This window comes from Pyricularia pennisetigena, assembly GCF_004337985.1.
Source record: "Pyricularia pennisetigena strain Br36 chromosome 7 map unlocalized Pyricularia_pennisetigena_Br36_Scf_7, whole genome shotgun sequence".
Taxonomy (NCBI): domain Eukaryota; kingdom Fungi; phylum Ascomycota; class Sordariomycetes; order Magnaporthales; family Pyriculariaceae; genus Pyricularia; species Pyricularia pennisetigena.
In genome coordinates, this window is record NW_021940919.1 from 1,184,515 (window position 1) to 1,205,424 (window position 20,910).

Here is a 20,910-nt window from a genome sequence, read left to right on the forward strand (position 1 = left end):
AGCAGTCTGCAAACCCAAGGTCGCTCAGTGGATGGGAAAAACTAGGTGTAAGTACCCCAATGCTATCTAGACTACGGAGGCTTTGCCCATTTCAAACTCATTTCTCAGTAAAGGTGTCATAAAAGGTAAAGTTATGCCAGGCCAGGTAGGGGTATTTTCAAACTTTTTTTTTTTTTTTTTTTGTGAAATCTTGTGGAATCTTGTGGAAATGTCTCCCCGCTATCGTACAGGAACCTAGGAAGCTCCAACCCAGGCGTTCCAGTTCACCAGGCTCCTCTCACATCTCGAAGTTATGGCAACCCCCTTGACCTCTTTGACCACCTTGCCCTCCCTCCTGACGCTGACGACCACCTCTCCCTCGCGCCCGTCAAACGGCACGCTCCCGTGGTAGATGCCCGCTCCCCCCTGTGGCCTATCCTCCCACGAGGACCTGCCCTCCTTGCCCCCGATGGTCACCGTGACGTTGGCCGGCCCGCTCAGCAGCGCCGAGAAGAAGACCCTGTCCTGCAGGACCTCGACGGGCTTGACCTCGATCTGCCCGTGGCCTCTGTGGTTCCCCGTGGTGCCGCTGTCGCTGCCACCGGTCGACGGGTTCTTCCGGTACCAGATGACCAGCTTCTCGGCCTCGGGCGTCACGGCGGGCCGCTTGCCCGTCTTGTACGCCTGGATGACCCACGGCAGAAAGGCGCGCCACCCGTCGTGCGGCATGTCCTTGACGTAGTTGAGCGGCGCCTTGCCCGAGTCGAACAGGCCGAGGCACTTGTTGTTGACGGGGCCGATGTAGTGGCTCTCTCCGTAGTCGTTCCACGTGATGATCTGCACGTAGTCGGGCTGCACGGCCAGCACCTGCTCCCAGCGGTCGTGCCAGAGCTCGTCGCCGCGCCAGACCCAGTTCTTGCCCCAGCCGGGGAGGTTGGTGTAGAACCACGGCGACACGGGCATCATGTACACCTTGTCCTTGCCCAGCGCCGCACGGTAAGCCTCGTCGGGCGCCGTCGTCATGGCCACGGCGCTCTTGGGCCACGCCTCCCAGCTGAAAAGGCCGTCGACCACCCCCGTGGCGACCGCGGCCGGGGCGCCGAGCGAGCTCCAGTCCGGGATGAAGAATGCGCCCGTCTGGGCCTTGATGTCCTTCCAGTCTCCGCTCTGCTTGGCACCCTCAAAGGTTGAGACCAGCGGCTTGCCCGTGTCGAGGTGCTTCTGGTACGCCGGGTCAGCCTTGTACTTGTTTACAAGGTGCACGACGGCATCTTTGCTCCATGGACCTTGGGCTTCGTAGTCGAATGAGAAAAATAGCTTGAAATTGTTTGCGGTGGGCGCGGCGGCCAAGAATGCATTGTGGATGGACGGCGGGATCGAGGGGTCCTGGGAGGCTATATTTAGGGCAAAGCCGTCGATGCCCGATTCGATTGCTAGCCGTATGTCCTCTTGCCAGTCGGATACTGTATAAGACCCAACATTTCCCACCTGCATGGGAGTTTTGGTGGTTTGTTAGGTTAGCGATAAAAAAAAAAATCAGTGAAGGAAATAAAGAAAACTCACCATAAAATGCGCAAAAACTGCTTTGGCATGGGCGCCAGCAGCGAAGCAGCCGGCGATTGCCATTAGCGTAAGGAGAAAATACTGTGATATCATTGTCAGGGATGGTCCTGGCTTTTTTTGTGTCTGGTTCGATTGCCGGATCGACACTGACGACCCGAACGGCCAGCGCACGATCGACAGTGTATTTTAAAGGAGAGAAAAAAAAAAAAAGAAAGAAACAAAAGAAAAGAAGTGAATAGGACTGGGAATTGTTGCGATGCATCCCGAGACTTACTGGCAGCTGAAAGATACGGTCGTAAAAGTTTCTACACAGGCGAGAGCTGACTCCAAGTTTCACCCTCCTGGATGACCCCTTCGAAGCCGCATGCGGTTGGAGGAATGTTACTCTTTGCACGAGGTCAAAGGGGGCGGCAGACACAGCGAGGTGATACAGAAAATGCGAACTACTGTAGTGGTGGGGGGGACTAAGAATCCAACAACGTGTCGTAAAAAGACGCTGCTGCTTGCCGCCGCAGCGGGGCCACCTTGGCGATTTGTGCCACACGGCGGGCGCCAAAGCCCAGTAAGCAAGCCAGGACGAAACAAGGCCAAGCCCCCACAAACGAATTTGGTGACTTACTACTACTGTACGCACTAGACTAGCAGCAGGCGTTTGAATCGCAACCGGTCGGTCGGTATTGCTTTGCTTATGGATGTGGGCAGAATATCCCTTGAAACTTTTTTTCTGCTTTCGGGACTTGTTGTAATTCTCCTTTTTTTTTTTTTTTTTTTTTTTCTATCGTATTCTCTCACTCCCTGTTGGTCATCTTGACCACAAAAGCCCCCCGTTCAATCGTGTTGATAACGACAAACCCGCTTTTGAAGAATGGATAACTGCTCCACGTCCCAGTGAAGGCCACATCCCCTCCACCTTCGAGCCCGTCGTCTTCCGGAAATATGTCAAAATAGGCAACCTCTTTGACCGCCTCCCCCGTCGGGTGATCCGGCAGACTCGAAATGTCGAGAACGCGCAGCCCCGCGCCGTAATTGCTTTGGAATGCATATTTGCCAACGACGAATTGGTTGTGGTCGATCGAGGTGACGTTGCTGCGGAACACGCCAGTTTGTCTGGGTCGCTCAAGGGATTTGATGTCCCAGAAATATGTCACTGCTTTGCGCTGCGAAGTGGGCCCCGACTGGCTGTCCTCCTCATCCAGCTCGTCATCTAAAACGAGGTATTCCTGCCACGTCGCGTTAGTTACCCATCCTTGGTGCGTATAGCTTGCACCTTCATAGGATGTGCGTGAGATTATCTTGGTCGCATTTTTATCCGTGACGTCGTAAATGGTCAGGGTGTCCTCGTTGTAGCCATAGCAGATGTCCCGACCATTGTATTTCTCATCCGGACCCCGGTATACAAGGCATTGCGCATCGTGTACATAGCCATCTCCGCCAGCGCATCCGGGTGAGAAAGGTTGCGAGGGATCTTTTAGGTCGATGAATATAAGGCCCGAAGCGCAAGAGTCGTTGCGCGGCATAGCGCCGACTGCCACGGCGTATTCCTTCTCCTCGTTGACGACAACATTGTGCGAGCGACCGGTGGGGAGCTCGTTCCAGTGAGAAGTCAAGTCTGACTGCTGAAAGATCTTGGTGTTGTTTGGCTCAAGGTCAAGTAGCTGTCGAGTGATTGTCAGTCGTCTCCCCGTGACCGTGTTGCAGAGGTGGCGTGGTTTGTGCACTCACCTTCTCAAAGTCAAAGATCTGCACACCATGGTTGACCGCCTCGCTACCTATGACGAGATAGTGCTTGTACCCCTTCATCTCCCTCCAGATCTGAGGCTCCGACCCGGGAGTCTGCGGCAGCCTGCCCAGATATTGCAGCTTGCCTTCGCTAGTGACTTGGGCGAATGCGGCGCCGTCCGACTGAGCAATGGCCACAAACTCTCGCCCATCGTCACTTGTCCAGCCCCAAGACGATGCGCCCCGTCCCTGTGCCGACCCGAGGTCCGCGTGGCTGACGAAGTCGTAAAAGTCAATGTTGCTGCAGCGAAAGGTGTCGTTGGCGGACCCTGGAACTACGGCTGCGAGGCCATCGGTGCATGGGACGGGGGCGGCGGCGCGTGAGAAGGATGCGTAGCGCGTCGGGTCGTCGAGGCCGGCGGCATGTCGCGCAGCCCAGCTTTCCTGTTTCGAGTTTGATGTCAGTCCTCTGGGATCCCTCGAGTCAAAACAATGAGGAGTTTATCCAGCCCACCTCTTTTGCTGATCTTAAACCTTGGTGCACCTCGCCGCTCTCATAGCGGGTCAGCCGAGCTGCATAGAGGGCTTCTATCTCTGCAGCATGCGAGACCCTGGAAACCCAAACGAGAGAAACTATGAGGATTCGAACAAGTGATTTCATTTTGGCGGCTGTCGAAAAAAAAAAAAAAAAAGATCAAAACGAAAGTGTGCGACGAGTTACGAGGAAGATGGAACAGAACGGAGTGACTAGAGTGAAGGCCAACTAAAAATCAATTGCTGTCTCGCTTTGCGTTCCAAGCCAAGACCGAAAGTCGCTGACAATGACGCGTTGCCGCTTAGAAGTTGTCAGGGAATTGAAAGCACGGTGACAACGCGGACCCAAAGGTTTGCTTGGACCGTTTTTGCTTTCCAGAAGGAGATCGTGTTGGGGTTTTGTTTGGGCGATTATGATCGGATGATGGCTTCATGGAATTGGAAGAAGTAATAATCAAAGAAGGTGCCACAACTGGAGATTCATATATCATATATGCTCACATCTTTATACCAGCAAACGAGATGGGTGCAGTCGAGGGGATCGTCAAATGCCCAGCCCAAGTGGCCAAATCTGAGGCGCGCCAATAGAGATTGCATGCCTGCAGAATGACATCTCATCCAGATAATCACGCCATGGCAGAACAAGACTGAGTGGTCAAGACAATTGGTTCCGTTATCATGCTGTTTCCATCACTTCTAGATTAAACTGTTCATCAGCGCTGCAGCATTGCGTCAGATCTTGTCCCTATGTGGAAGGTCGCAATGTAGGCTGCTGTGTACCAACTGCCGTCTTGGACCGGCACTTGAACTCGCGAACCACTCGGCTTGGTCTATACAAGTAAGTTGTGAAGATCCCTGCGGTTTCTAAGCTGATGTGAGTGGCGATTCGCTTCACTGTTGAGTGATTTATATATACATACATACATACATACATACATACATACATACGCGCGATTGTGGATGGGACCTTAGCAAGATAAAGCATGACATTCTAATCAGGCACATTGACACGCCATTTTTACTATCACTCGACTTGAAAGTTACCACAGCTTTGCGCCAATTTTATCCCCGTAGCAGCGAGATACCCTATTTGCGCTCACCGAAACAGCCAATGGGAATCGTCCCCATTTGTCCCCCCTTGTTGGCCGATGCTTTCTCCTCAGACTCCTTGATTTCCTTCATCACCTTCTCGGTCTCTTCATCCCAGACGCCAGCCTGTCGCTTACTCAACTCCTCCAGCCTCTTGGCCTCTGCCTCCAGCTCCGGGTCGGGCTCGTTGGTGCAGAGCCGGTCCAGCCGGGCCTCGAGCAAGTCAAAGTCGGGCGCGGATCGCGGAGGCTGTTGGCGGTCAAGATCGCCACCCCGTCGCAGTGACAGCGTCTGTGCGCCTGGATCGTTGGGACCAGAGCATTCTGGTACCGTTTCTACCAGTGCTTCGTATGACTTCTTGAGGATTCGCGGGTGGTTTAGGACCGGGGCGCGGACGGGGACGTCTTGGTAGGTAGCCTGGGGGGAACTTGAGCTCTCCTCCAGGTCGAAAAGCGGCTGGAGCAAGACTAGCAGGCTGTAATAGCCGGTTGTTGAGTCCCTTGACCAGAGGAGCTCTGTGGGATATCTATTGGAGAACACGGACTGAGCTGCAGTCAAGGCATCGGAAAGGACGCGACAGACGCCACCGTCCTTGAACAGATGCTCGAACTTGACCGGTCCGCTCAGCTCACCTAGGAAGTCTTGCCCAGAGCTCAGGTTCAACGTATTGAGCAAGGCGCCTTGGGTGTCGCTCAAGCATCTTAGCATGCTGAGGTTCTCGGGGGAAGAATAATCGGAGAGCTTCTCAAATATGACCGCCTTGAGAGGCGAGACACCCATTCCCTTGCCCTTCTTGCAAGCAAGTCTGCTCCAAACGTAGCCGAAAAGTGCAGCTGTCGACACGTTGGCTCTATCATCCTGCACGGGGAATTCCATACTCGTGTTTAGATGGTTGATAACTATCCATCCGTCAACGACGTTGAATAGGCCTTCCAAGCACAACATGATGTCCTCTGCACCGCCAACGGCGTTGGTATGGATAGTGATCATATACGTGTCGTGGTTTGAGTTGTGAGGTCCTAGCAGGCCTGCCCTCTTCAGGAGATCTTTGGAGCTTTGTTCCAGAATTTTGTCGTTTGCGCATGTTGAGGAGCAGATGGTATAATACTCCCTGATGGTATCGAAGTAGTCAACCTCGTGCGGTTTTGTTTCCCGGATAGCCTCAGCGAGGGCCAGGAGGGCGCTTGCTCCTTGAGTGGGTTCCATAGTGATGGGTTGTCGTCTGGAGTCTTACACCTCTTGGTGTCTGGTTCGAGATTGCTGGTTATTTTCTTGGAGATTGTCTAGTGAATAGCAACAAGCCAGCAAACGAAGCTTTCAAAGGTTGTTATGTAGGGAAGGAAGCATTGGATAAGCTGGCTCGATTCACAGCACTGCCTCTGTTTGAAAGATTGAGCACATCCTGAGCCCATAAAGGCTGGGGCAGTCATAAAGACGTGTTTTTGTGTAAATAACGTGGGATGGAAACAACGGGCCATTGTCTGGAAAGGTTGGCATTCATTGTACATCTGTGTGTGGGATCATGGCTGATACAAAGAATAAGGCAAGCATTGACTCCGCATTGCGCATAGTCTTGCAGCCTGCCAAGCTTGTCACAGGTAATCTCCAGACTCCAGCATGTTGACCCATCCACGAACCAGCAGTCCTTCTCACATTTTAGGCTAGACAACGGATGAATAACAAACTTTGTGTGTTTACGACAATTGCCTGATCAAGATCTCTTGATCTGAGCGCTATAGAGTTTTAACTTGGCCATACGGCATATCAACCTATCGGGCTGCGGGCATCGCTTCAGAGCGAAAGGAGAGTCTAGTAAACTCCGACTTATGCTTGCTGCTTCTTAATTGACTGCAAAAGAAAAAAGAAGGAAATTATCATGCATGTCTAACCTACGAGCTACCTCTATCATGGCGGAAAGTCAAGATCCTTTCCCTTTCACAACCTAACCTGAATCACCCTCGCGACGCACGGAGTACCCTGAGCATTCATTGCAAACAAAAACCAGTAGCCCGGCAGCAGCACGCCACCGTCGCTCGGCAGGCGGATGGTGTGCTTGGCGCCCTTTTGGGTGGAGGTCAACGACAGGCGGCGCTGGTCGCTGTTGATGGAGTGGGTGGCGGAACCCAACCGCAGCACGGAAAAGGTCATGGGCCCGCTGTCGTCCAGGGTGACGGTCAGGGAGCCGCCGGCCCGCACCCAGTTGCCGTTGCCGTCGTTGGAGGTGGTCAGGGCCGTGATGTTGGGGCGGGCGGCCTCGGACCCGTCGGCGTTGAACAGGTAGGGCGGCGAAAAGATCTCGCCGTCGGCGTGCTGCGCGGACGCCTCGCACTGCCAGTTCGCGGCATTGTCGGCGGCGCCACGGTTGACCCAGCACAACCCGCCGCCGGCGGCCCAGACGCGGCCGTCGCCCAGGAGCAGGGACACGGAGTGGTAGTTCCTCGGCACGGCCATGGGGTTCACGACGGTCCAGGTGTTGGTCTTGGGGCTCCAGAGCTCCGGGTACAGGATGGACTCGACGTCGGTGAACTGGCGCGCGAACTTTTGCCCGCCCGTGACCAGCACCGAGCCGTCGGGCAGCACGACGCTGTTGGCAAAGGCGCGCGGGTACTTCATGTCGGGGGCCTTTTGCGTCGTGGCGGTCTGGCCCGGCGCGGGGACGTTGATGATCTGCGCCGTCGTCACGCCCGCGTCGTTGTCGTAGAGCGGCGACCCGCCCGCCGCGAGGATCTTGCCCGTGTCGTACATGACGTTGGTGCCGCACATGGCCGCGCCCGTCGAGTTTCGGACGCCGGCGCTGCGCGTGCCGCCGCCGCCGCCGTTGTCGGTGCTGTACCAGTTCATCTGCCCGCTGGGGCCGGCCTGGAAGACGCTGCCGCCCGTCCAGCCGTACAGCCAGGCGTGGTTGTCGCGCCTCCAGTTGTTGTCGGGCGTGTTGAGCGCGTCCGCCTTGCACCCGTCCAGGAGCGTCCACTTGTTGCTGCTCGGGTCGTAGACCTCGCCGTTCTTGGTCTTGACGCCGCCCGTGAAGGAGCCTCCGATGGTGAAGACCCTGCCGTTGGAGAGCGTCGTGCTGGACTGGTAGCCGCGGGCCAGCTTCATGTCCGGCGCGCGCACGAATCGGTTGGTCGAAGGGTCGTAGATGCTGACCGCGGCCGCGTCGTTGCCGCCCGTGACCACCATCCTGCCGTCCGCCAGGGAGCTGATGCCGGGACAGAACATGTCGTGCTTGGTCTCTTGCACCGTACGCCCCGAGACGGCGCCCGTCTGGTAGTTCCAGTCTGCAAACTGCGTCTGCCCATTCCGGCCGGCAAACGCCATGTTGTCGCCGGCCGAGAACGCCAGCACGCGGCTGGCAAAGGGCTGCTGCGGAACCACGTAGGCGGCCGCCGGCACGACGGGGTAGCTGATCCTGTCCGACCATCGGCCGCCCACCTGCGCGGGCTGCGTCGCGGGAGCCGCCCTTTTGATCAACCTCAGCTGGTCAAACTGTTTGTTGTCGGCCTGCACGAGCCCCGCCTTGGAATCTTTCATGTGGCAGTAGTTGTACTGTTTGTCCCAGACGGCATCTTTGCACGTCGGAGTGATGGAGCAAGCCTCAGCGCAGGCCGCAGCCGATTTGAAATTGTCCAAAGCGTACATGCTGCGCCCCTGCCAGTCGGTATTAGTGCACTGAGCCCACGTCGAGCCGTCGCTCGTCGTGACTACTGTCTGTTGGCCATTGCATCTCCAGTCGCTGGGGATCTGGCCGCTATTATTATTATTATTGTTATTATTATTATCATTACTATTGGTGTTGCTGCTGCTGCTGCCGCTGCCGCCACCGCCTCCCGATGCATCAGAAGCCAGCCGCACCGTGTCAAACTTGTTTGCGCTCGACACCCATTCCTGCCCGGCGCCCTTGGTATGACAGTAGCCTAGCCTGTCCCAAACGGCACGGTTGCAGGCGCTGTTGGCCGCGCAGAGCTCTTGACACGCAGCCGACGAGGCGACGTTGGGAGTGATCTGAATGGTGGGGCCCAAAAAATCGCTGTTTGGACAAGTCGTCCACGTCCTCCCCTGGCTGTCGGTGGTGTTGGTCTCCGCCTTGGGACACCGGTCGATGGGCTGCCGGTCAGGAACAGCAGCCAGGACTCTGATGCTGTTGAACTGGGAATTGTCACTGGTGACCCATCTTTGCCCGGCGCCTTTGATGTGGCAGTAGAAATACATCTTGTCAAAGACCGCCATGGTGCATGCCCCGTTCGAGGCGCACAGTTTCTGGCATGCCTGGTCCGTCTGCACATTGGCGAGGATCTGTACTGAGTCGCCAATAAAATCGCTGTTGGCACAGACGGCCCAGGGTCGGCCTTGACTGTCCTGGATGGTCGTCTCGGCTGTTGGGCACTGAGTAATGTCTCTCTGAGCCAGGCCGGTGCCGACAAAAATAGCATAAAAAGCCAAGCGAGTGTAGGGATGATGCATCTTCAGGGATGGAAATGAACGAGTGACAAAGTCTAGGTATTAAAGAGAGTGGAGAGAGTGATGGGTGGTCCCGTCCAGGCGAAAGCAACATCAGACGACGGCGCGAACACTCCAAGGTTTATATCTTTTCCCTGTCACCTGGGGCCGCTGACCGGTAAAGCAAAAATCCTTAATTACTGCCTATAATAGCGTTTGGAGGTTTTGATCGATCACGCCAAGAGACCGCCGCTACTCGTATTTTCTTTTTGTAATTTTGTCTAGCTGGCATGGCCTCGACACTTGAACAATGCCACACCTGGCTAACGTCTGCACTAAATTCAGGTACCCGACTTCTCGGGGGGCCCGACTCCAAAGGCCTAAATCTCCGTCATCTTCATTCAGAAGCCTAAAGTGTAATTGCAACCTTGCGTTTCTTCAAGCGACCGTCTCGGCGTTGGTGCTACCAAAAGCATATGATGGAAGGTTTGTTCGTACAACATGTCAACATGTAGTAAATCTCAGTCAGTACCCTCTAGACTACAGTAGTCTAATTAATATACGCGCTAGGCCAGCCCGATTTATCCCGAGGTTAAAAATAATGCATTTTTTTCCTGTCTTTATCCGACGGACCGCCAGCAGAGCCTCTATCCATCATTCGATGACGGACACTCTTGGGATTCCCGCCATCTAGACGGTGAAGTGTGTATCGAGATCATTGAAAATTTTTCAAGCAAATTATTTTCCGCGCACGCTATGAATAGGGCCTAACAGGGCCAGAGAGTTTACATGTACCAGGATAAACCGTGCTGCTGCATTTTCGAGCAGCCAAAATTCGAAAAAAAGACAATTAGGGCTAGCCCATGAACGACTCAGTCACGTACAGCGACAGCTGCGTCGATAATTCATTCAGCGCGATAAAGCTCCACAGGACACGCTTCTCCCGAAATCTAATCCACCCAACGGTTAGCAGTGTTCTAGGCTTCTAGCGCACGCCTAGCGAGTCTTCAGGTCGTCACGAGACCTAAGCAGCGCGCTAGAAGAAAGTCTCCCGAATTTGTCAAAGGCAAGACGAGGGGCCCTGTACCAAATAAGGAAAGGAAGCTTACTGCTATCAATTTTGTCTATTCAGAGGAAAAATAAGACAGAAAAATTGCCAACATGTCACATAGAAAAAAAAGATAGGACCAAACCCTTTGGCAGGGGAATATCATTAACCGTTGGTAAATCACCTACAGTTTGTATCTTCAATTTTGTGCTCGGTCGTTTTTCTATCGTGCTAATCCGCCTCCACCTAGTCTGACATGGACTTTCCGCAGCCTATACGCAACGCAAGGGGGAAGCTGCCAAGCGGTATCTCGATTAGAATACGGCGTCTCCATCCGATCGACCTTTTGCCACTGCTGCGGCCCCTTTCCATGCCTTACATTCGTGGCAGATTGGGTGAGGAGCTGCAGAGGAGTTGGATGACCAACGATACCAACAGGGGATGGCTATCTCGCCGAGCCATTTTCGTATGGCAAGCGCGTCGCAATCGCTATTCCACACGTAACTGCAGACACACATTCCATCTCGACTGTGTCCACAGAGCGACGCCGTCTAGAGTCGTCGGTCGAGATCATGTCATTCGTCCGTTTTGTTTTCTTCGGTTGCGTTATCGACGGCTCTGCGGCCATGATGGTATACAAATTGGTCAGATCATCAGATGAGGCTGGTCGAAGCCATCGATGCATAGCAGCGTTAAAGGTTCCGAGGTGGAACGAGAACTCGACGCTTTGAACGAACCGCGCCTGCGCCCTTGAGGCTTGGTTGCACATAAACATTGGAACCTAGGTACTTTTGTCATCCCAGAACTTGTCAACACAGACAACATACAAAAGTACGGCCTAAATACATGATACAGGGCTCCGCTGGGCTTGGCCAGCTCGTAGGTGGCGTTTGCTCTTGCTTGGCAGCTGGCGCTGTTGGGGTTAAACAACTACTGCTAGACTAGAACTTGGGCCTCCATCTCCCCTTGAGTTCACTAAGCTCTAGTAGTCCCTAACCAAGCCGGCTGCCAAGCGAACGGGGTGCGAGCAAGGCCAAGAGGATGCGGAGGAGCAAGAAGGGGTGCTCAAGCGAAATTGATGCCATACCCAACAGGTAATGGAACGAAAACCTATACCAGTACCAGAAAGAGGAGCGCACCGACAATTAGTCACTGGATTTCCTGCAGGCTTTTTCTTTCAAATTGAAAGATTGCCTAACCCTCCCCAAAGATTTTGGGATTCAGTCGCAAAATATGCTAAAACGCTTTACCTCAGCCAACTAATTCACCTTTAACAGAGTCAACAAAGGGCAATGCCATTGGTATTTCGGATGACCTTGCAGTGGATATGGCAATCTGCGACGATGCATGCCTTCCTTTTTATTATGCCTCCAAGGCTTTCCCCATCAGATAACAGATAATTAATTCTCTAAGCGATTGAAATATTTCGGCAAACTAAATGGTGCGAAACACCGCGGGCGAGCCTTTTTTTTCTTCTTCCAAAAAGAAAAGAACCAAACGGATAATTCTGGTATAGAATTACCAGTGGATCGATTTCATATTCGTATTCTGGTCAACCATTCAGAGCGAGCCCATAGTTCTGGCCAGCCTCATACCGACCTGCCATTTCTGACCTGGCGGAGGCGACGCCAGCAAAACACTGCCGAGATTTGAACCAGTGCCCTCGAACGGACTCATATTCTCAGCACTGTGCCTCAGCTATCACCGAACTTGTAGCTATTCCAAATATCTAATATCCTTAATAAAACCTATATATTATATGTAGCATTTGACTAACAACCCTTGTCACTGTGCCTTGCAACCTGAACACGTCCAGAACAAGCTGAACCTAATACATTTATTTTCGGTAATGTATACGGCCACATGTAGTCGCTGGCCTGGAAGGTGTTGTATCTGTCCGTATGCCCCCTAGCCAAGCTGTTGTCGCACGAGGTGCATCATTTGAGGGCTGGGACGCGTCTATAATATTCACCTTCTTTGAGAGGCCCCCCGGCTAGATTTCTCATTGTCTGTCTGACAAGAGTTCCATATAAATCAAATGCTTTGTGGTATCCATGGCAGTAGAGGGCAGGAGGCAAATAGAATGCAGAACTGGGTTTAGATTTCGAGTCAGCCTAGAAGACATCGCCTTTAGCATCGTCGCGGCCTGCCAGATGGGAAAGCTGCACAGCGTGGGATCTTGCAGTGCGCCTGTTGACAACCGCAAAAGGGACGATAGGTGGTAGCCATGGCTTCAATCGCAGAAGGGGCCGCAAGCTGGAATCTCTTGTTGATTTGAACTTGCATGTACCAAAGGGGTTATAATAATTAATTGTTACGATCATGTTAGTGCTGATTGGACTTAATGTAAAGGCCATGGCCAAAACAAGGGTGAACCAACAGGATTCGTATATAGGTATAAAATTGATTGTCTATTCTTCTAAGTACAGGAATAGGTCCGTTGCAGGTCCGAAGGTCTATATATATAGACCTTTAGCCCCATAATTATTTTAGTCAGAATTGCGCATAAATAATATTCCGACAAATAATTTTAATAATTTGTCGGAGTTAGGACCCAATATTTAAGATCAAGTCTACATAAAGTACATTTATTGTTGTATGAATTGATTAACTTTAAAACCTATTTAAGACAAATTATGATTTCGACCCCAATTACAAATTGAACGTTCAATTGCTTTAACCCATCGCATTTCTACCTTGCGGAACACAAAAAACTCAATTCCTGCCCTATGATTTTAAAAATCAAATTATCTATGTACCCCTTACTGCATTTTCTATAGATTACACCGAAACTATAATATAATTGCTATAGTATATAGCAAAGTAATTTGTATTCTGTAACGAGTTTGGTGTACAATATACCGGATATATTTCTTTGAACAAATACGTGCGGCGACGTAATTGTTTCCTTAGATAGCCCTGTATTCCGTCGGCGGTGTTTTTCTTGGCGAGTTTCCTCAGGAGGGTTAGAAGTTAGAACCCCATCTGGTTTCTCTGGTACACGCCCAGTCCTTTGGCCATACTATTAAGATAGAACGATCAAGACAGGAGTCGGGAACAGGTCGACAAATTAACAAACCTAAATTATGGAAGGAACCTTGATCGTACAAATATGAGCGTGTATTATTTAACATTGGTAAAATAAGCCGTAAATACTCTTGTACCGTCCACATATCTTGTGCAGCCCAACTTCCAAGTTATAAATGTGAAATGCTGCAGGTGGTTTTTAGTAAGCCTAACAGCCGAAACTGTTGGGGAGCAGCCCAGATTTGAAATACTAAGAAAAGCTTTTCTGTCGCTTCATAGTCCTGGTTGTTAAATGCGGCATAAAGATTGTGTAAACAACCGTGAATACAAGCTAAAACGACCAGTGATTAGATTACCCGCTTTATCGTCCTGCATAACTAACGCTGAATGATCTACCAACTTTTGTTTTCCACAGTGGGTGGGTCGCGTAAAGCCTTGGCGCCACCACATTTGCTCCAGGTATCACAGAGGCAGGCGATTCCGATTTGCCCAGAAAGAATAGCGCCGGCAAAGCCGAGGACTACTTCAGGCAAGAATTACGTGTTATCAAGGTACAAACAAATCCATTTGTAGGATGAGCTGGCACCGACTAATCTTAATTTTATTCTTTAATTAACCTCAATGCTTATTTGAGAACGATTGTAATTTTTACCCCCTGTCATTCGGAACCCTAGTTACCGGTCAGACGCTTAGTTGCTTTAAGCTATTATACTCTAACCTGAGGGACAGGTTACCCCGATATGCTGATCGCAGCACATTTGGCTTATTTTTGACGCAAAATAAAAGAACCAAGTCCTCACGGTTTAACCCATAAGTCCATGGAATAATCTTCTTATTTTAGAGGCAGCGGAGCGCAGGTCATGTGCTATCCAATTACTTATTAAAAGAAGTGCGAAATTAAGTGTATTCGGGCTTGAAAGTCTTCGGCCTGTGAGTGGGTAATATGCGACTCGAGCTGGTGATGTTACTCGGCATTTTAGTCAACTACAAGTCATATAGGTGGACTGGAACTCAGGTATAATCTCTTTCCGTACAAGCTCGTGCCGGGAAAGTCTTTTTCAAGTCTTCTCGGCTTTAAATTGTACATCCGAATTTCGCATAAGGGCTGTCGACATAACAAATGACTGAAGAGAATAAGCGATCTATGCCTGGGGGGATTCAAGATGAAAATCTTTTGTCCCGGTCCACATTTTAATCAATCTGGCCTGGAAGTTACTGGAACATGGACGCCTAAGCAAGTAGCGAGTGTATGTATGCCTACCGGTGTCACAGGATCTGAGTATGCCCAAATCCACACGCCAGCCGACCCGATATGGTATTTAAAGCAGCCTCCATGTGCCTCTTCTACCCGACGTGTGTCTTTGTCTGCCTGTGTTTCTACATCTCTTTCTCAGGTCTCACTGTGCTTCTTCACGTTGCGGTTTCCCTTCTGTCATTTCCTTTAAAATTCGCCGGTCTTGATTCCCATTCCAGGACACATCACCTTCATTTAGCAAAATCTTCCAAGCTTCGGCTTTACATACCTCAATATGCAGGCAAAGATGAGCCTTCAGCTTTTGGCTTTTTTCGCCATTGGTACAATCGCCGCGCCGACCGGTTTTATTAACACCGGTTCCGTCGGAACTGGGGCCGTCCAACCTGTTGGTTATACAACTTCCAAGACTTTAAGCTTGGAGACCCGCGACAATAATATCGAAATTGCCGGTTTAACGCCCGCGGACGAAAAGGCAGCATACCCCGTCGAACAAAGAGCCGTCCTGCGACGGTCTCCTGTGGACTGGATGTGCACGATCCCGGGTTGCAGGAGGCTTTTCAGCAGCGAAGCCGCCAGGGATCGTCATATGAAGACTGCGGTGCACATCGCCCCCGATGCTGATAATCAAGGCGGAAACTGATAGCACTTCCACCACTCCGATTCACAGACAATTTTAGACATTTTCGTCCGGATATTTTCAAGGCCTTATGCCGTGGGATTTGCTGTGTGCGGACATATATAAAAAGTTTGACAAGCATTTGGAAAGCGGGCTGCACCATTTTGGGAATCGGCAAATCGATGTAAAATAGCTCACCGGCGGGATTTTCGCACTTCGGGTATCGTTCTAGACAAAAAGTTGGATTTATTCACTTGAACTGTAAACGTATGATTAAAACCACGCTCAGAGATGTCCCAGCACTGCGTTAAAACAAAGTTACCAAATAAGCTTTCTGTGCACAATAAGACGTATCGAATACTTGACGGTTGGTGCAGGAAACTCGGGCAAAGACCAACTTGAAAACTAACATGTGCCGGGTCCAAGACCAAATTAATTATCAAGGATGAATTAACAATTAATCAGCGACAAAATTGAAAGCTTTAAGAATGCGAATGTATCAAACACATTATAAATATAGTGCAACCCTCAGTGTCGATACACCGCCCCAAACCACCAAACACGACCACCAAATATGGACCTGGCAGTTCGCCCAGCTCCCGCTCACCCTAGATATACTTGTTACAAGGCCGATCGTCGTCGGCCGACAGAGGATTCGTCCCTGGATTTACGTCGCCGGCTTGTGTCAAGGCACTTGCTTCCTTCCGTAATGCTGTTGGAAAGAGTGACAGCTTGGGCAAAATGGACAAGCGCCAAATCTAACTACAGGGAGGCTTTGGAAGTCCTTCTTATATAACCACTTGCCAGCATTATCACACTGTATATACAGTGTCTGAGTCTGTGCTGTTTTGCAGCCGGAATTGCCCTCTTATCAACCGCAAACGCAGCAGCTTTCAACGTTCTGTAGCTCTGCCTTGTCCCGTCTCCATTTCAGTATTCACAGCCGGTGGTTGCAGTCGAGTATCGCAGGTTGACGCCTGCAGGAATGACGACGAAACACTACCAAAGATGAATTGGCGGTGGCGACCCTGCAAGGGGCAGCGTCTCGCCCGTGGGACTGGACATCCTAGAGTAAGTATTTTCCCCCTATCTCCCTGCGTGTCCGCATATGCCCATTTTGCCGCAGTCTATAACGTCAAATTGGCAATAGGGCTGGGCTCGCCGTCCTCATCAATTACTTGCCCACGCGGCCTGGATCAAGACCTCGTTTGGGTAAATAAAATACCGGGATTAGGCCCTGTGTTTAATCACGTGGATTATTAATCGTCACCCCTGGATGGAGTACAAACGTGCTTTTGCAGTTGTCAGCCAGTATGTACTGAAAAACGAAACGCAACGCAAGATGGATCTACTTGCAGTAATGCATCGTTTTGCTGCTGTCAAATAACTACATCCTAAAATTAAGCTTTACTCCCTCTAGGTCGCGCTCCTGGTTGTAAACCCTCCAGAACGGGCTCATACCGGTTGATCTCGTGTCCGACGAAGTTATAGTTGAACAAGGTGGCCCAGCGACCCAAGCTATCCTGGCGAAAATGCTGAAAAGCTGCGCTGGGCGAGCAACAATCTTCCCTCCGGAGCGTTTTTGAATCCTGCGTTTGTTTACAAAGCTGGCGAGGATAGCCTGGTAAAACATGGTAACCAACAAGGAAAGCCCATGCCAGCTAGTTGAACTTTTTGGCGGCGATGACAATTTCAACAAATTGACTTGTATAAACAAAGAAAATGGAGTGGGATCCATTGAGATGATTTTGGAGCAAATCCGCAAATCAAAGGTTTGGGTTCTGTGCAAATTTGGATCCAATTTCGTAAACTTCCAAAACTTTTCGTAGAGGTTGGAATAGAATTATACTGCACGTTGTCATTTTGGAAGCATTTATGGCGGAGCTAAGCCGTGAAGCTAAAGGAAATTCAGTTTGACGCGGCAACCCCAGAATGGCATTGAGCAGCTTGCCTGATCCTCGACGCATATAAAAGTGGCGAAGATGATGGTGGCTTCCGATGTAAAGGTTGCAACGTTTGGAAAAGGTCGGTTCAACTATTTTTTTTTTTTTTTCTTTTTTTAATAAAATAGTACGGCGAACCTAGAAATCTCTACGAAGCAGAAAATAGTTAACAATGAAAATGAATCAACTCCCTTTTTGCTTTAGATGGTACGACCAGTATGAAATAACTTGAAAGCCGGAATAGGCACTAATACTGCCAAGCGGCGGCACCGCAGCACCCACGGCTAACAATGGTCCAATGGTCGAAGTCAGCTGTTATGGTGGTAAAGGCTGCGTGAATAATATAAACCAAAAGCAACAAAAGATTTGAAGTAATATAGAGGCTAAAGCAAAAGAAAGGCATGTAGAATGGGGGAAGTATGGGTAAGCGTGTAGGTGTTGATAGGCTATGATTGGAAACGTACAGACTCAGCAGTAAGGCCACACGGTGGGCATGGCGCGTTAATAGCGCAGAGAAGGTAATCAATAATAAACAGCAGACTGCATCCTCTGGCTTCTTATGTAATATGCAGATTCCTAGGCATGAAAACTTTGTCCAGCCCTTCTTTCAAATCAGCATCCCGCAGTCGATTTTCAACCCCCCGGGCTTGCCGACTCTTATTCCACGGATCCTCGGCCGTGTCTCTCCGCAATCTTCTTCCCCTTCGAGTCTTCTTTCTTCGTCTTGACACTCCGCCACTCTACCATCATAGCAAACGGCAAAGAGATGGCAGCCAAAATCATGGCCAGCACGAACGCCCTGGTGATGGCATAGTTCAGCCTATTAAGTGCTTCCATGTAGTCCGGAGTATTGTCTCCATCAAAGATTTCCTCGAGCTGCTCGTGCAGATCCCCTGCCCCGCCGTTGCCGTAGACCTCGCTGGTCAATTCGGGACCAAGCTGCTCGAGTATCTCCTTTTGGATGATGCTTTGGGCCACGGGCACCCACATCGCAAAGCCGAGAAGCCTCACGAAGAGGGTAAGACTCGTGCCCCTCGCCAACTTGTCGCTCGGCAGCACGGCCTGAACGGCAACGTTGGCCTGCTCGCCTCCAGCTCCCACACCGGCGCCGATGAGGATTTGAACCCCGATACTGTTAGGTTCGGGTCGAGGCACGTGGTTTGTCAGTGTCAGCTTTTTTTTAGCAAAGGTTTGCAGGGCAACAACATGGGGAGCTTGCTTACACAAGACCAAAACCAGCATTTCGGTCGATTATCATCATGATGGCACACCCGGCTGTCGCGCAGACGGAGCCGAGAATCAAGTATGGGTTGTAGTAACCGGTCAGCATTACGAGCCCGCCTGCGACAACTGAACCGACCGCGGTGCTGAGACACAACGCCAGCTGCTTGAGGCCCGCACTCTGGGGAGTATCCCCCTGAACGGATTGAAACCTGAAAGGGCCCGAAAGTCAGACATTATTGTGACAGCAATGCCGCGTACTGTTTTTTTTTTTTTTTTTTTTTTTTTTTTTTTTTTTTTTTTTTTAAAGAGACGGATGAAAATAAAGAAAAACAAGATTGCTTGAGGGCAGGAAATACGCGAGAGATCACATACCAAATTTGCAGAAAGAAAATAGAAATAGCAAAACTCCCGCTCAAGAAAAAGAGGTATAGGTTTGATCCCGCTACTGATCGCTGGCTCACCATGCTCCACGGAATAGTGGCTTCTTCGCCTTGGAAATGCTGCAAGGCTATCCAGGGCAGGATCGTCGCCGCAAATACAGTGAGCGCTGCGACGACATGGGCATCACGCCAGGCGTATATTTCGCCACCCCATTCCAGAGCCAACGTCAGGCAGACGAGAGAGGTCAGCAACAAGATGGTTCCAAGTGGGTCGAACCGCTTGATGGATTGCCACCAACTCCTTTTCTCGCCGGACGTGGACGTTGAAGATCCCATATTCTTGGGCAGACAAAAGATCATTGCTGGCACGATTACCAACCCGATCGGGAGATTAACTAGATGGCCCACCACCAGTAAGTATTTTTTTGCAAACATTGCTTGAATGTTTGATATCGTTAAGAGAAAAGAAAAAAAGGCAAACAAAATTGAAAACGATGGCTTACACCAAAAGCACCATCTCCAGTTTGTTCTCGCAGTTATAGCGCCGCCTAAGATATACCCAGTAAGTATTTTCCTCGTCTTTTTTTGTTTTTAAAAAAACAATATTCCCAAAACCATAATGAAAGAAAGGGTGGAGAGTGGCAAAATTGGATAAATACCAATGACGGGTCCGAGAACACTCGCAATCCCATACGCAGCCCCGAAGATGCCAGCGAATAAACTCCTCTTCCTCAGCGGGGTAATATAGGCAAGAACGATAAAGGCGCCGTCGAAAACGCCAGCCATGCCCACGCCTTGTATCATCCTCCCGATGATAAGGGCGATCGAGGACGGAGCAGACCCGCATATGGCGCTCCCCAACAGGTAGACGTTGACCGAGGTCACAAAGGTCCACTTGATGCTGAGCAGCGTGTAGGCGCGACCAAATGGCAGCAGCACCGCGACGGCGGTGACCTGCTCGCCGATGCTGTACCATGAGATGTCTGCAAAGCTCTGGAAGCTGTCGCTGATGGTCGGGATGGCTGTGGCGATGACCAACTGGCTGATTGCGACCAAGAAGATGGCGACGAACAGGGAAAGGGTTATCAGTGCAAGCTGCAGCCCTGAAGGGTACCGGGACTCGTCATCTTCCTCTTTCTGCACTTCGTCGTGGAAGTGGATCTCGGTCTTGGTCTGCTCAAGGGGGCTGCCTTCCGCACCTCCACCCAGCTCTGTGTACAGATTCAGCGCATCCGACGAATGTACGTGGCCCGTGTATTCTCGTAGCTCGTACGGGCGTGAGGGATTCTTGGAGCTGGACATTTGGGAAGAACCTAAGGACGGTAACTGAAACTGACAATGTTTTTCTTTGTGCAGTACAAGGCAAGGAAAGGCAAGGCAGGCAATGGGCGTGGTTTCTTTTGGACCACAGGCTTGGCGAATGTCTTGATTTTCATTGTGCCTTTTTGTTGAGCTGCCATGACACGTGTATAATTCACATGTTGATGACCTATCTTACTCTGCTCCCCCTGCTTGATCTTGCGGATTTAAGTCTCGGGGCTGGTGAGGGATTGCAAGGTTGGTCTGGGACTTGGATGTCATCATTAGGTAAAGAGTACGTGATGCAGAAGGCCAGGATCAACATCGGCGTTTGTTTTCCGCCGATATGGAAAGGGAAAAAAAGACCTCAAGCGAAGGCAAGACTAATCACCCTTGTTCATACGGGCCGGGGCAATCACAGGCCGCTCCAAACGTCAATACTCTGTCTTGATAATAGTGCGCGTTGTCTCCTATAATCTACCCATCCTGGACACTGCTCTACAGCGGAACCCCATTTTCTTTTACTATTGGGCCAATCTGAAAGCTTCCTAGTGCTTGAGCTCAGTTGACTTCATCCCAAGAGACAAGAGCAGCAAACAATAGGGTTTGACCCCCCCTCCTTTACCTGTGCCAAGGACATCATCTAGTTCGGTCTGGCCAGGAAAACGTTAAATACTGGCCGTCCAAAGTAGTCGTCGAAGCTACATATGGCGGGCCTGTTTATTTGCCGGCTTATATTAAGTTTCTGAGCTGAAAGTTTTCGTTCTAGACTTTGAGGGGAAAAGGCTGTGCCACAC

General features: G+C 50.8%; 4 protein-coding genes across 4 annotated transcripts; 1 reads left to right on the forward strand and 3 right to left on the reverse strand.

The window, feature by feature from the left end:
* Positions 1–234: 234 nt before the first annotated feature.
* On the reverse strand, positions 235–3,922 carry PpBr36_09952 (uncharacterized protein; the record flags this gene model as incomplete). Its single annotated transcript, XM_029897068.1, has 5 exons — positions 235–1,467; positions 1,543–1,623; positions 2,355–3,197; positions 3,265–3,705; positions 3,776–3,922. 5 exons carry the CDS (start codon positions 3,920–3,922, stop codon positions 235–237), a joined length of 2,745 nt encoding a protein of 914 aa, XP_029745136.1.
* A 959-nt stretch (positions 3,923–4,881) lies between these two features.
* PpBr36_09953 (uncharacterized protein) lies at positions 4,882–9,345 on the reverse strand (the record flags this gene model as incomplete). The annotated part of the gene is made up of 2 exons (XM_029897069.1): positions 4,882–6,106; positions 6,824–9,345. The coding sequence occupies 2 exons, from the start codon at positions 9,343–9,345 to the stop codon at positions 4,882–4,884; spliced, it is 3,747 nt and encodes a 1,248-aa protein (XP_029745402.1).
* Positions 9,346–14,925: 5,580 nt separating this feature from the next.
* Positions 14,926–15,291, forward strand: PpBr36_09954 (uncharacterized protein; the record flags this gene model as incomplete). Its single annotated transcript, XM_029897070.1, has 1 exon — positions 14,926–15,291. One exon carries the CDS (start codon positions 14,926–14,928, stop codon positions 15,289–15,291), a length of 366 nt encoding a protein of 121 aa, XP_029745132.1.
* A 2,576-nt stretch (positions 15,292–17,867) lies between these two features.
* Positions 17,868–20,116, reverse strand: PpBr36_09955 (uncharacterized protein; the record flags this gene model as incomplete). The annotated part of the gene is made up of 4 exons (XM_029897071.1): positions 17,868–18,342; positions 18,434–18,643; positions 18,807–19,209; positions 19,474–20,116. The coding sequence occupies 4 exons, from the start codon at positions 20,114–20,116 to the stop codon at positions 17,868–17,870; spliced, it is 1,731 nt and encodes a 576-aa protein (XP_029745130.1).
* Positions 20,117–20,910: the final 794 nt, after the last annotated feature.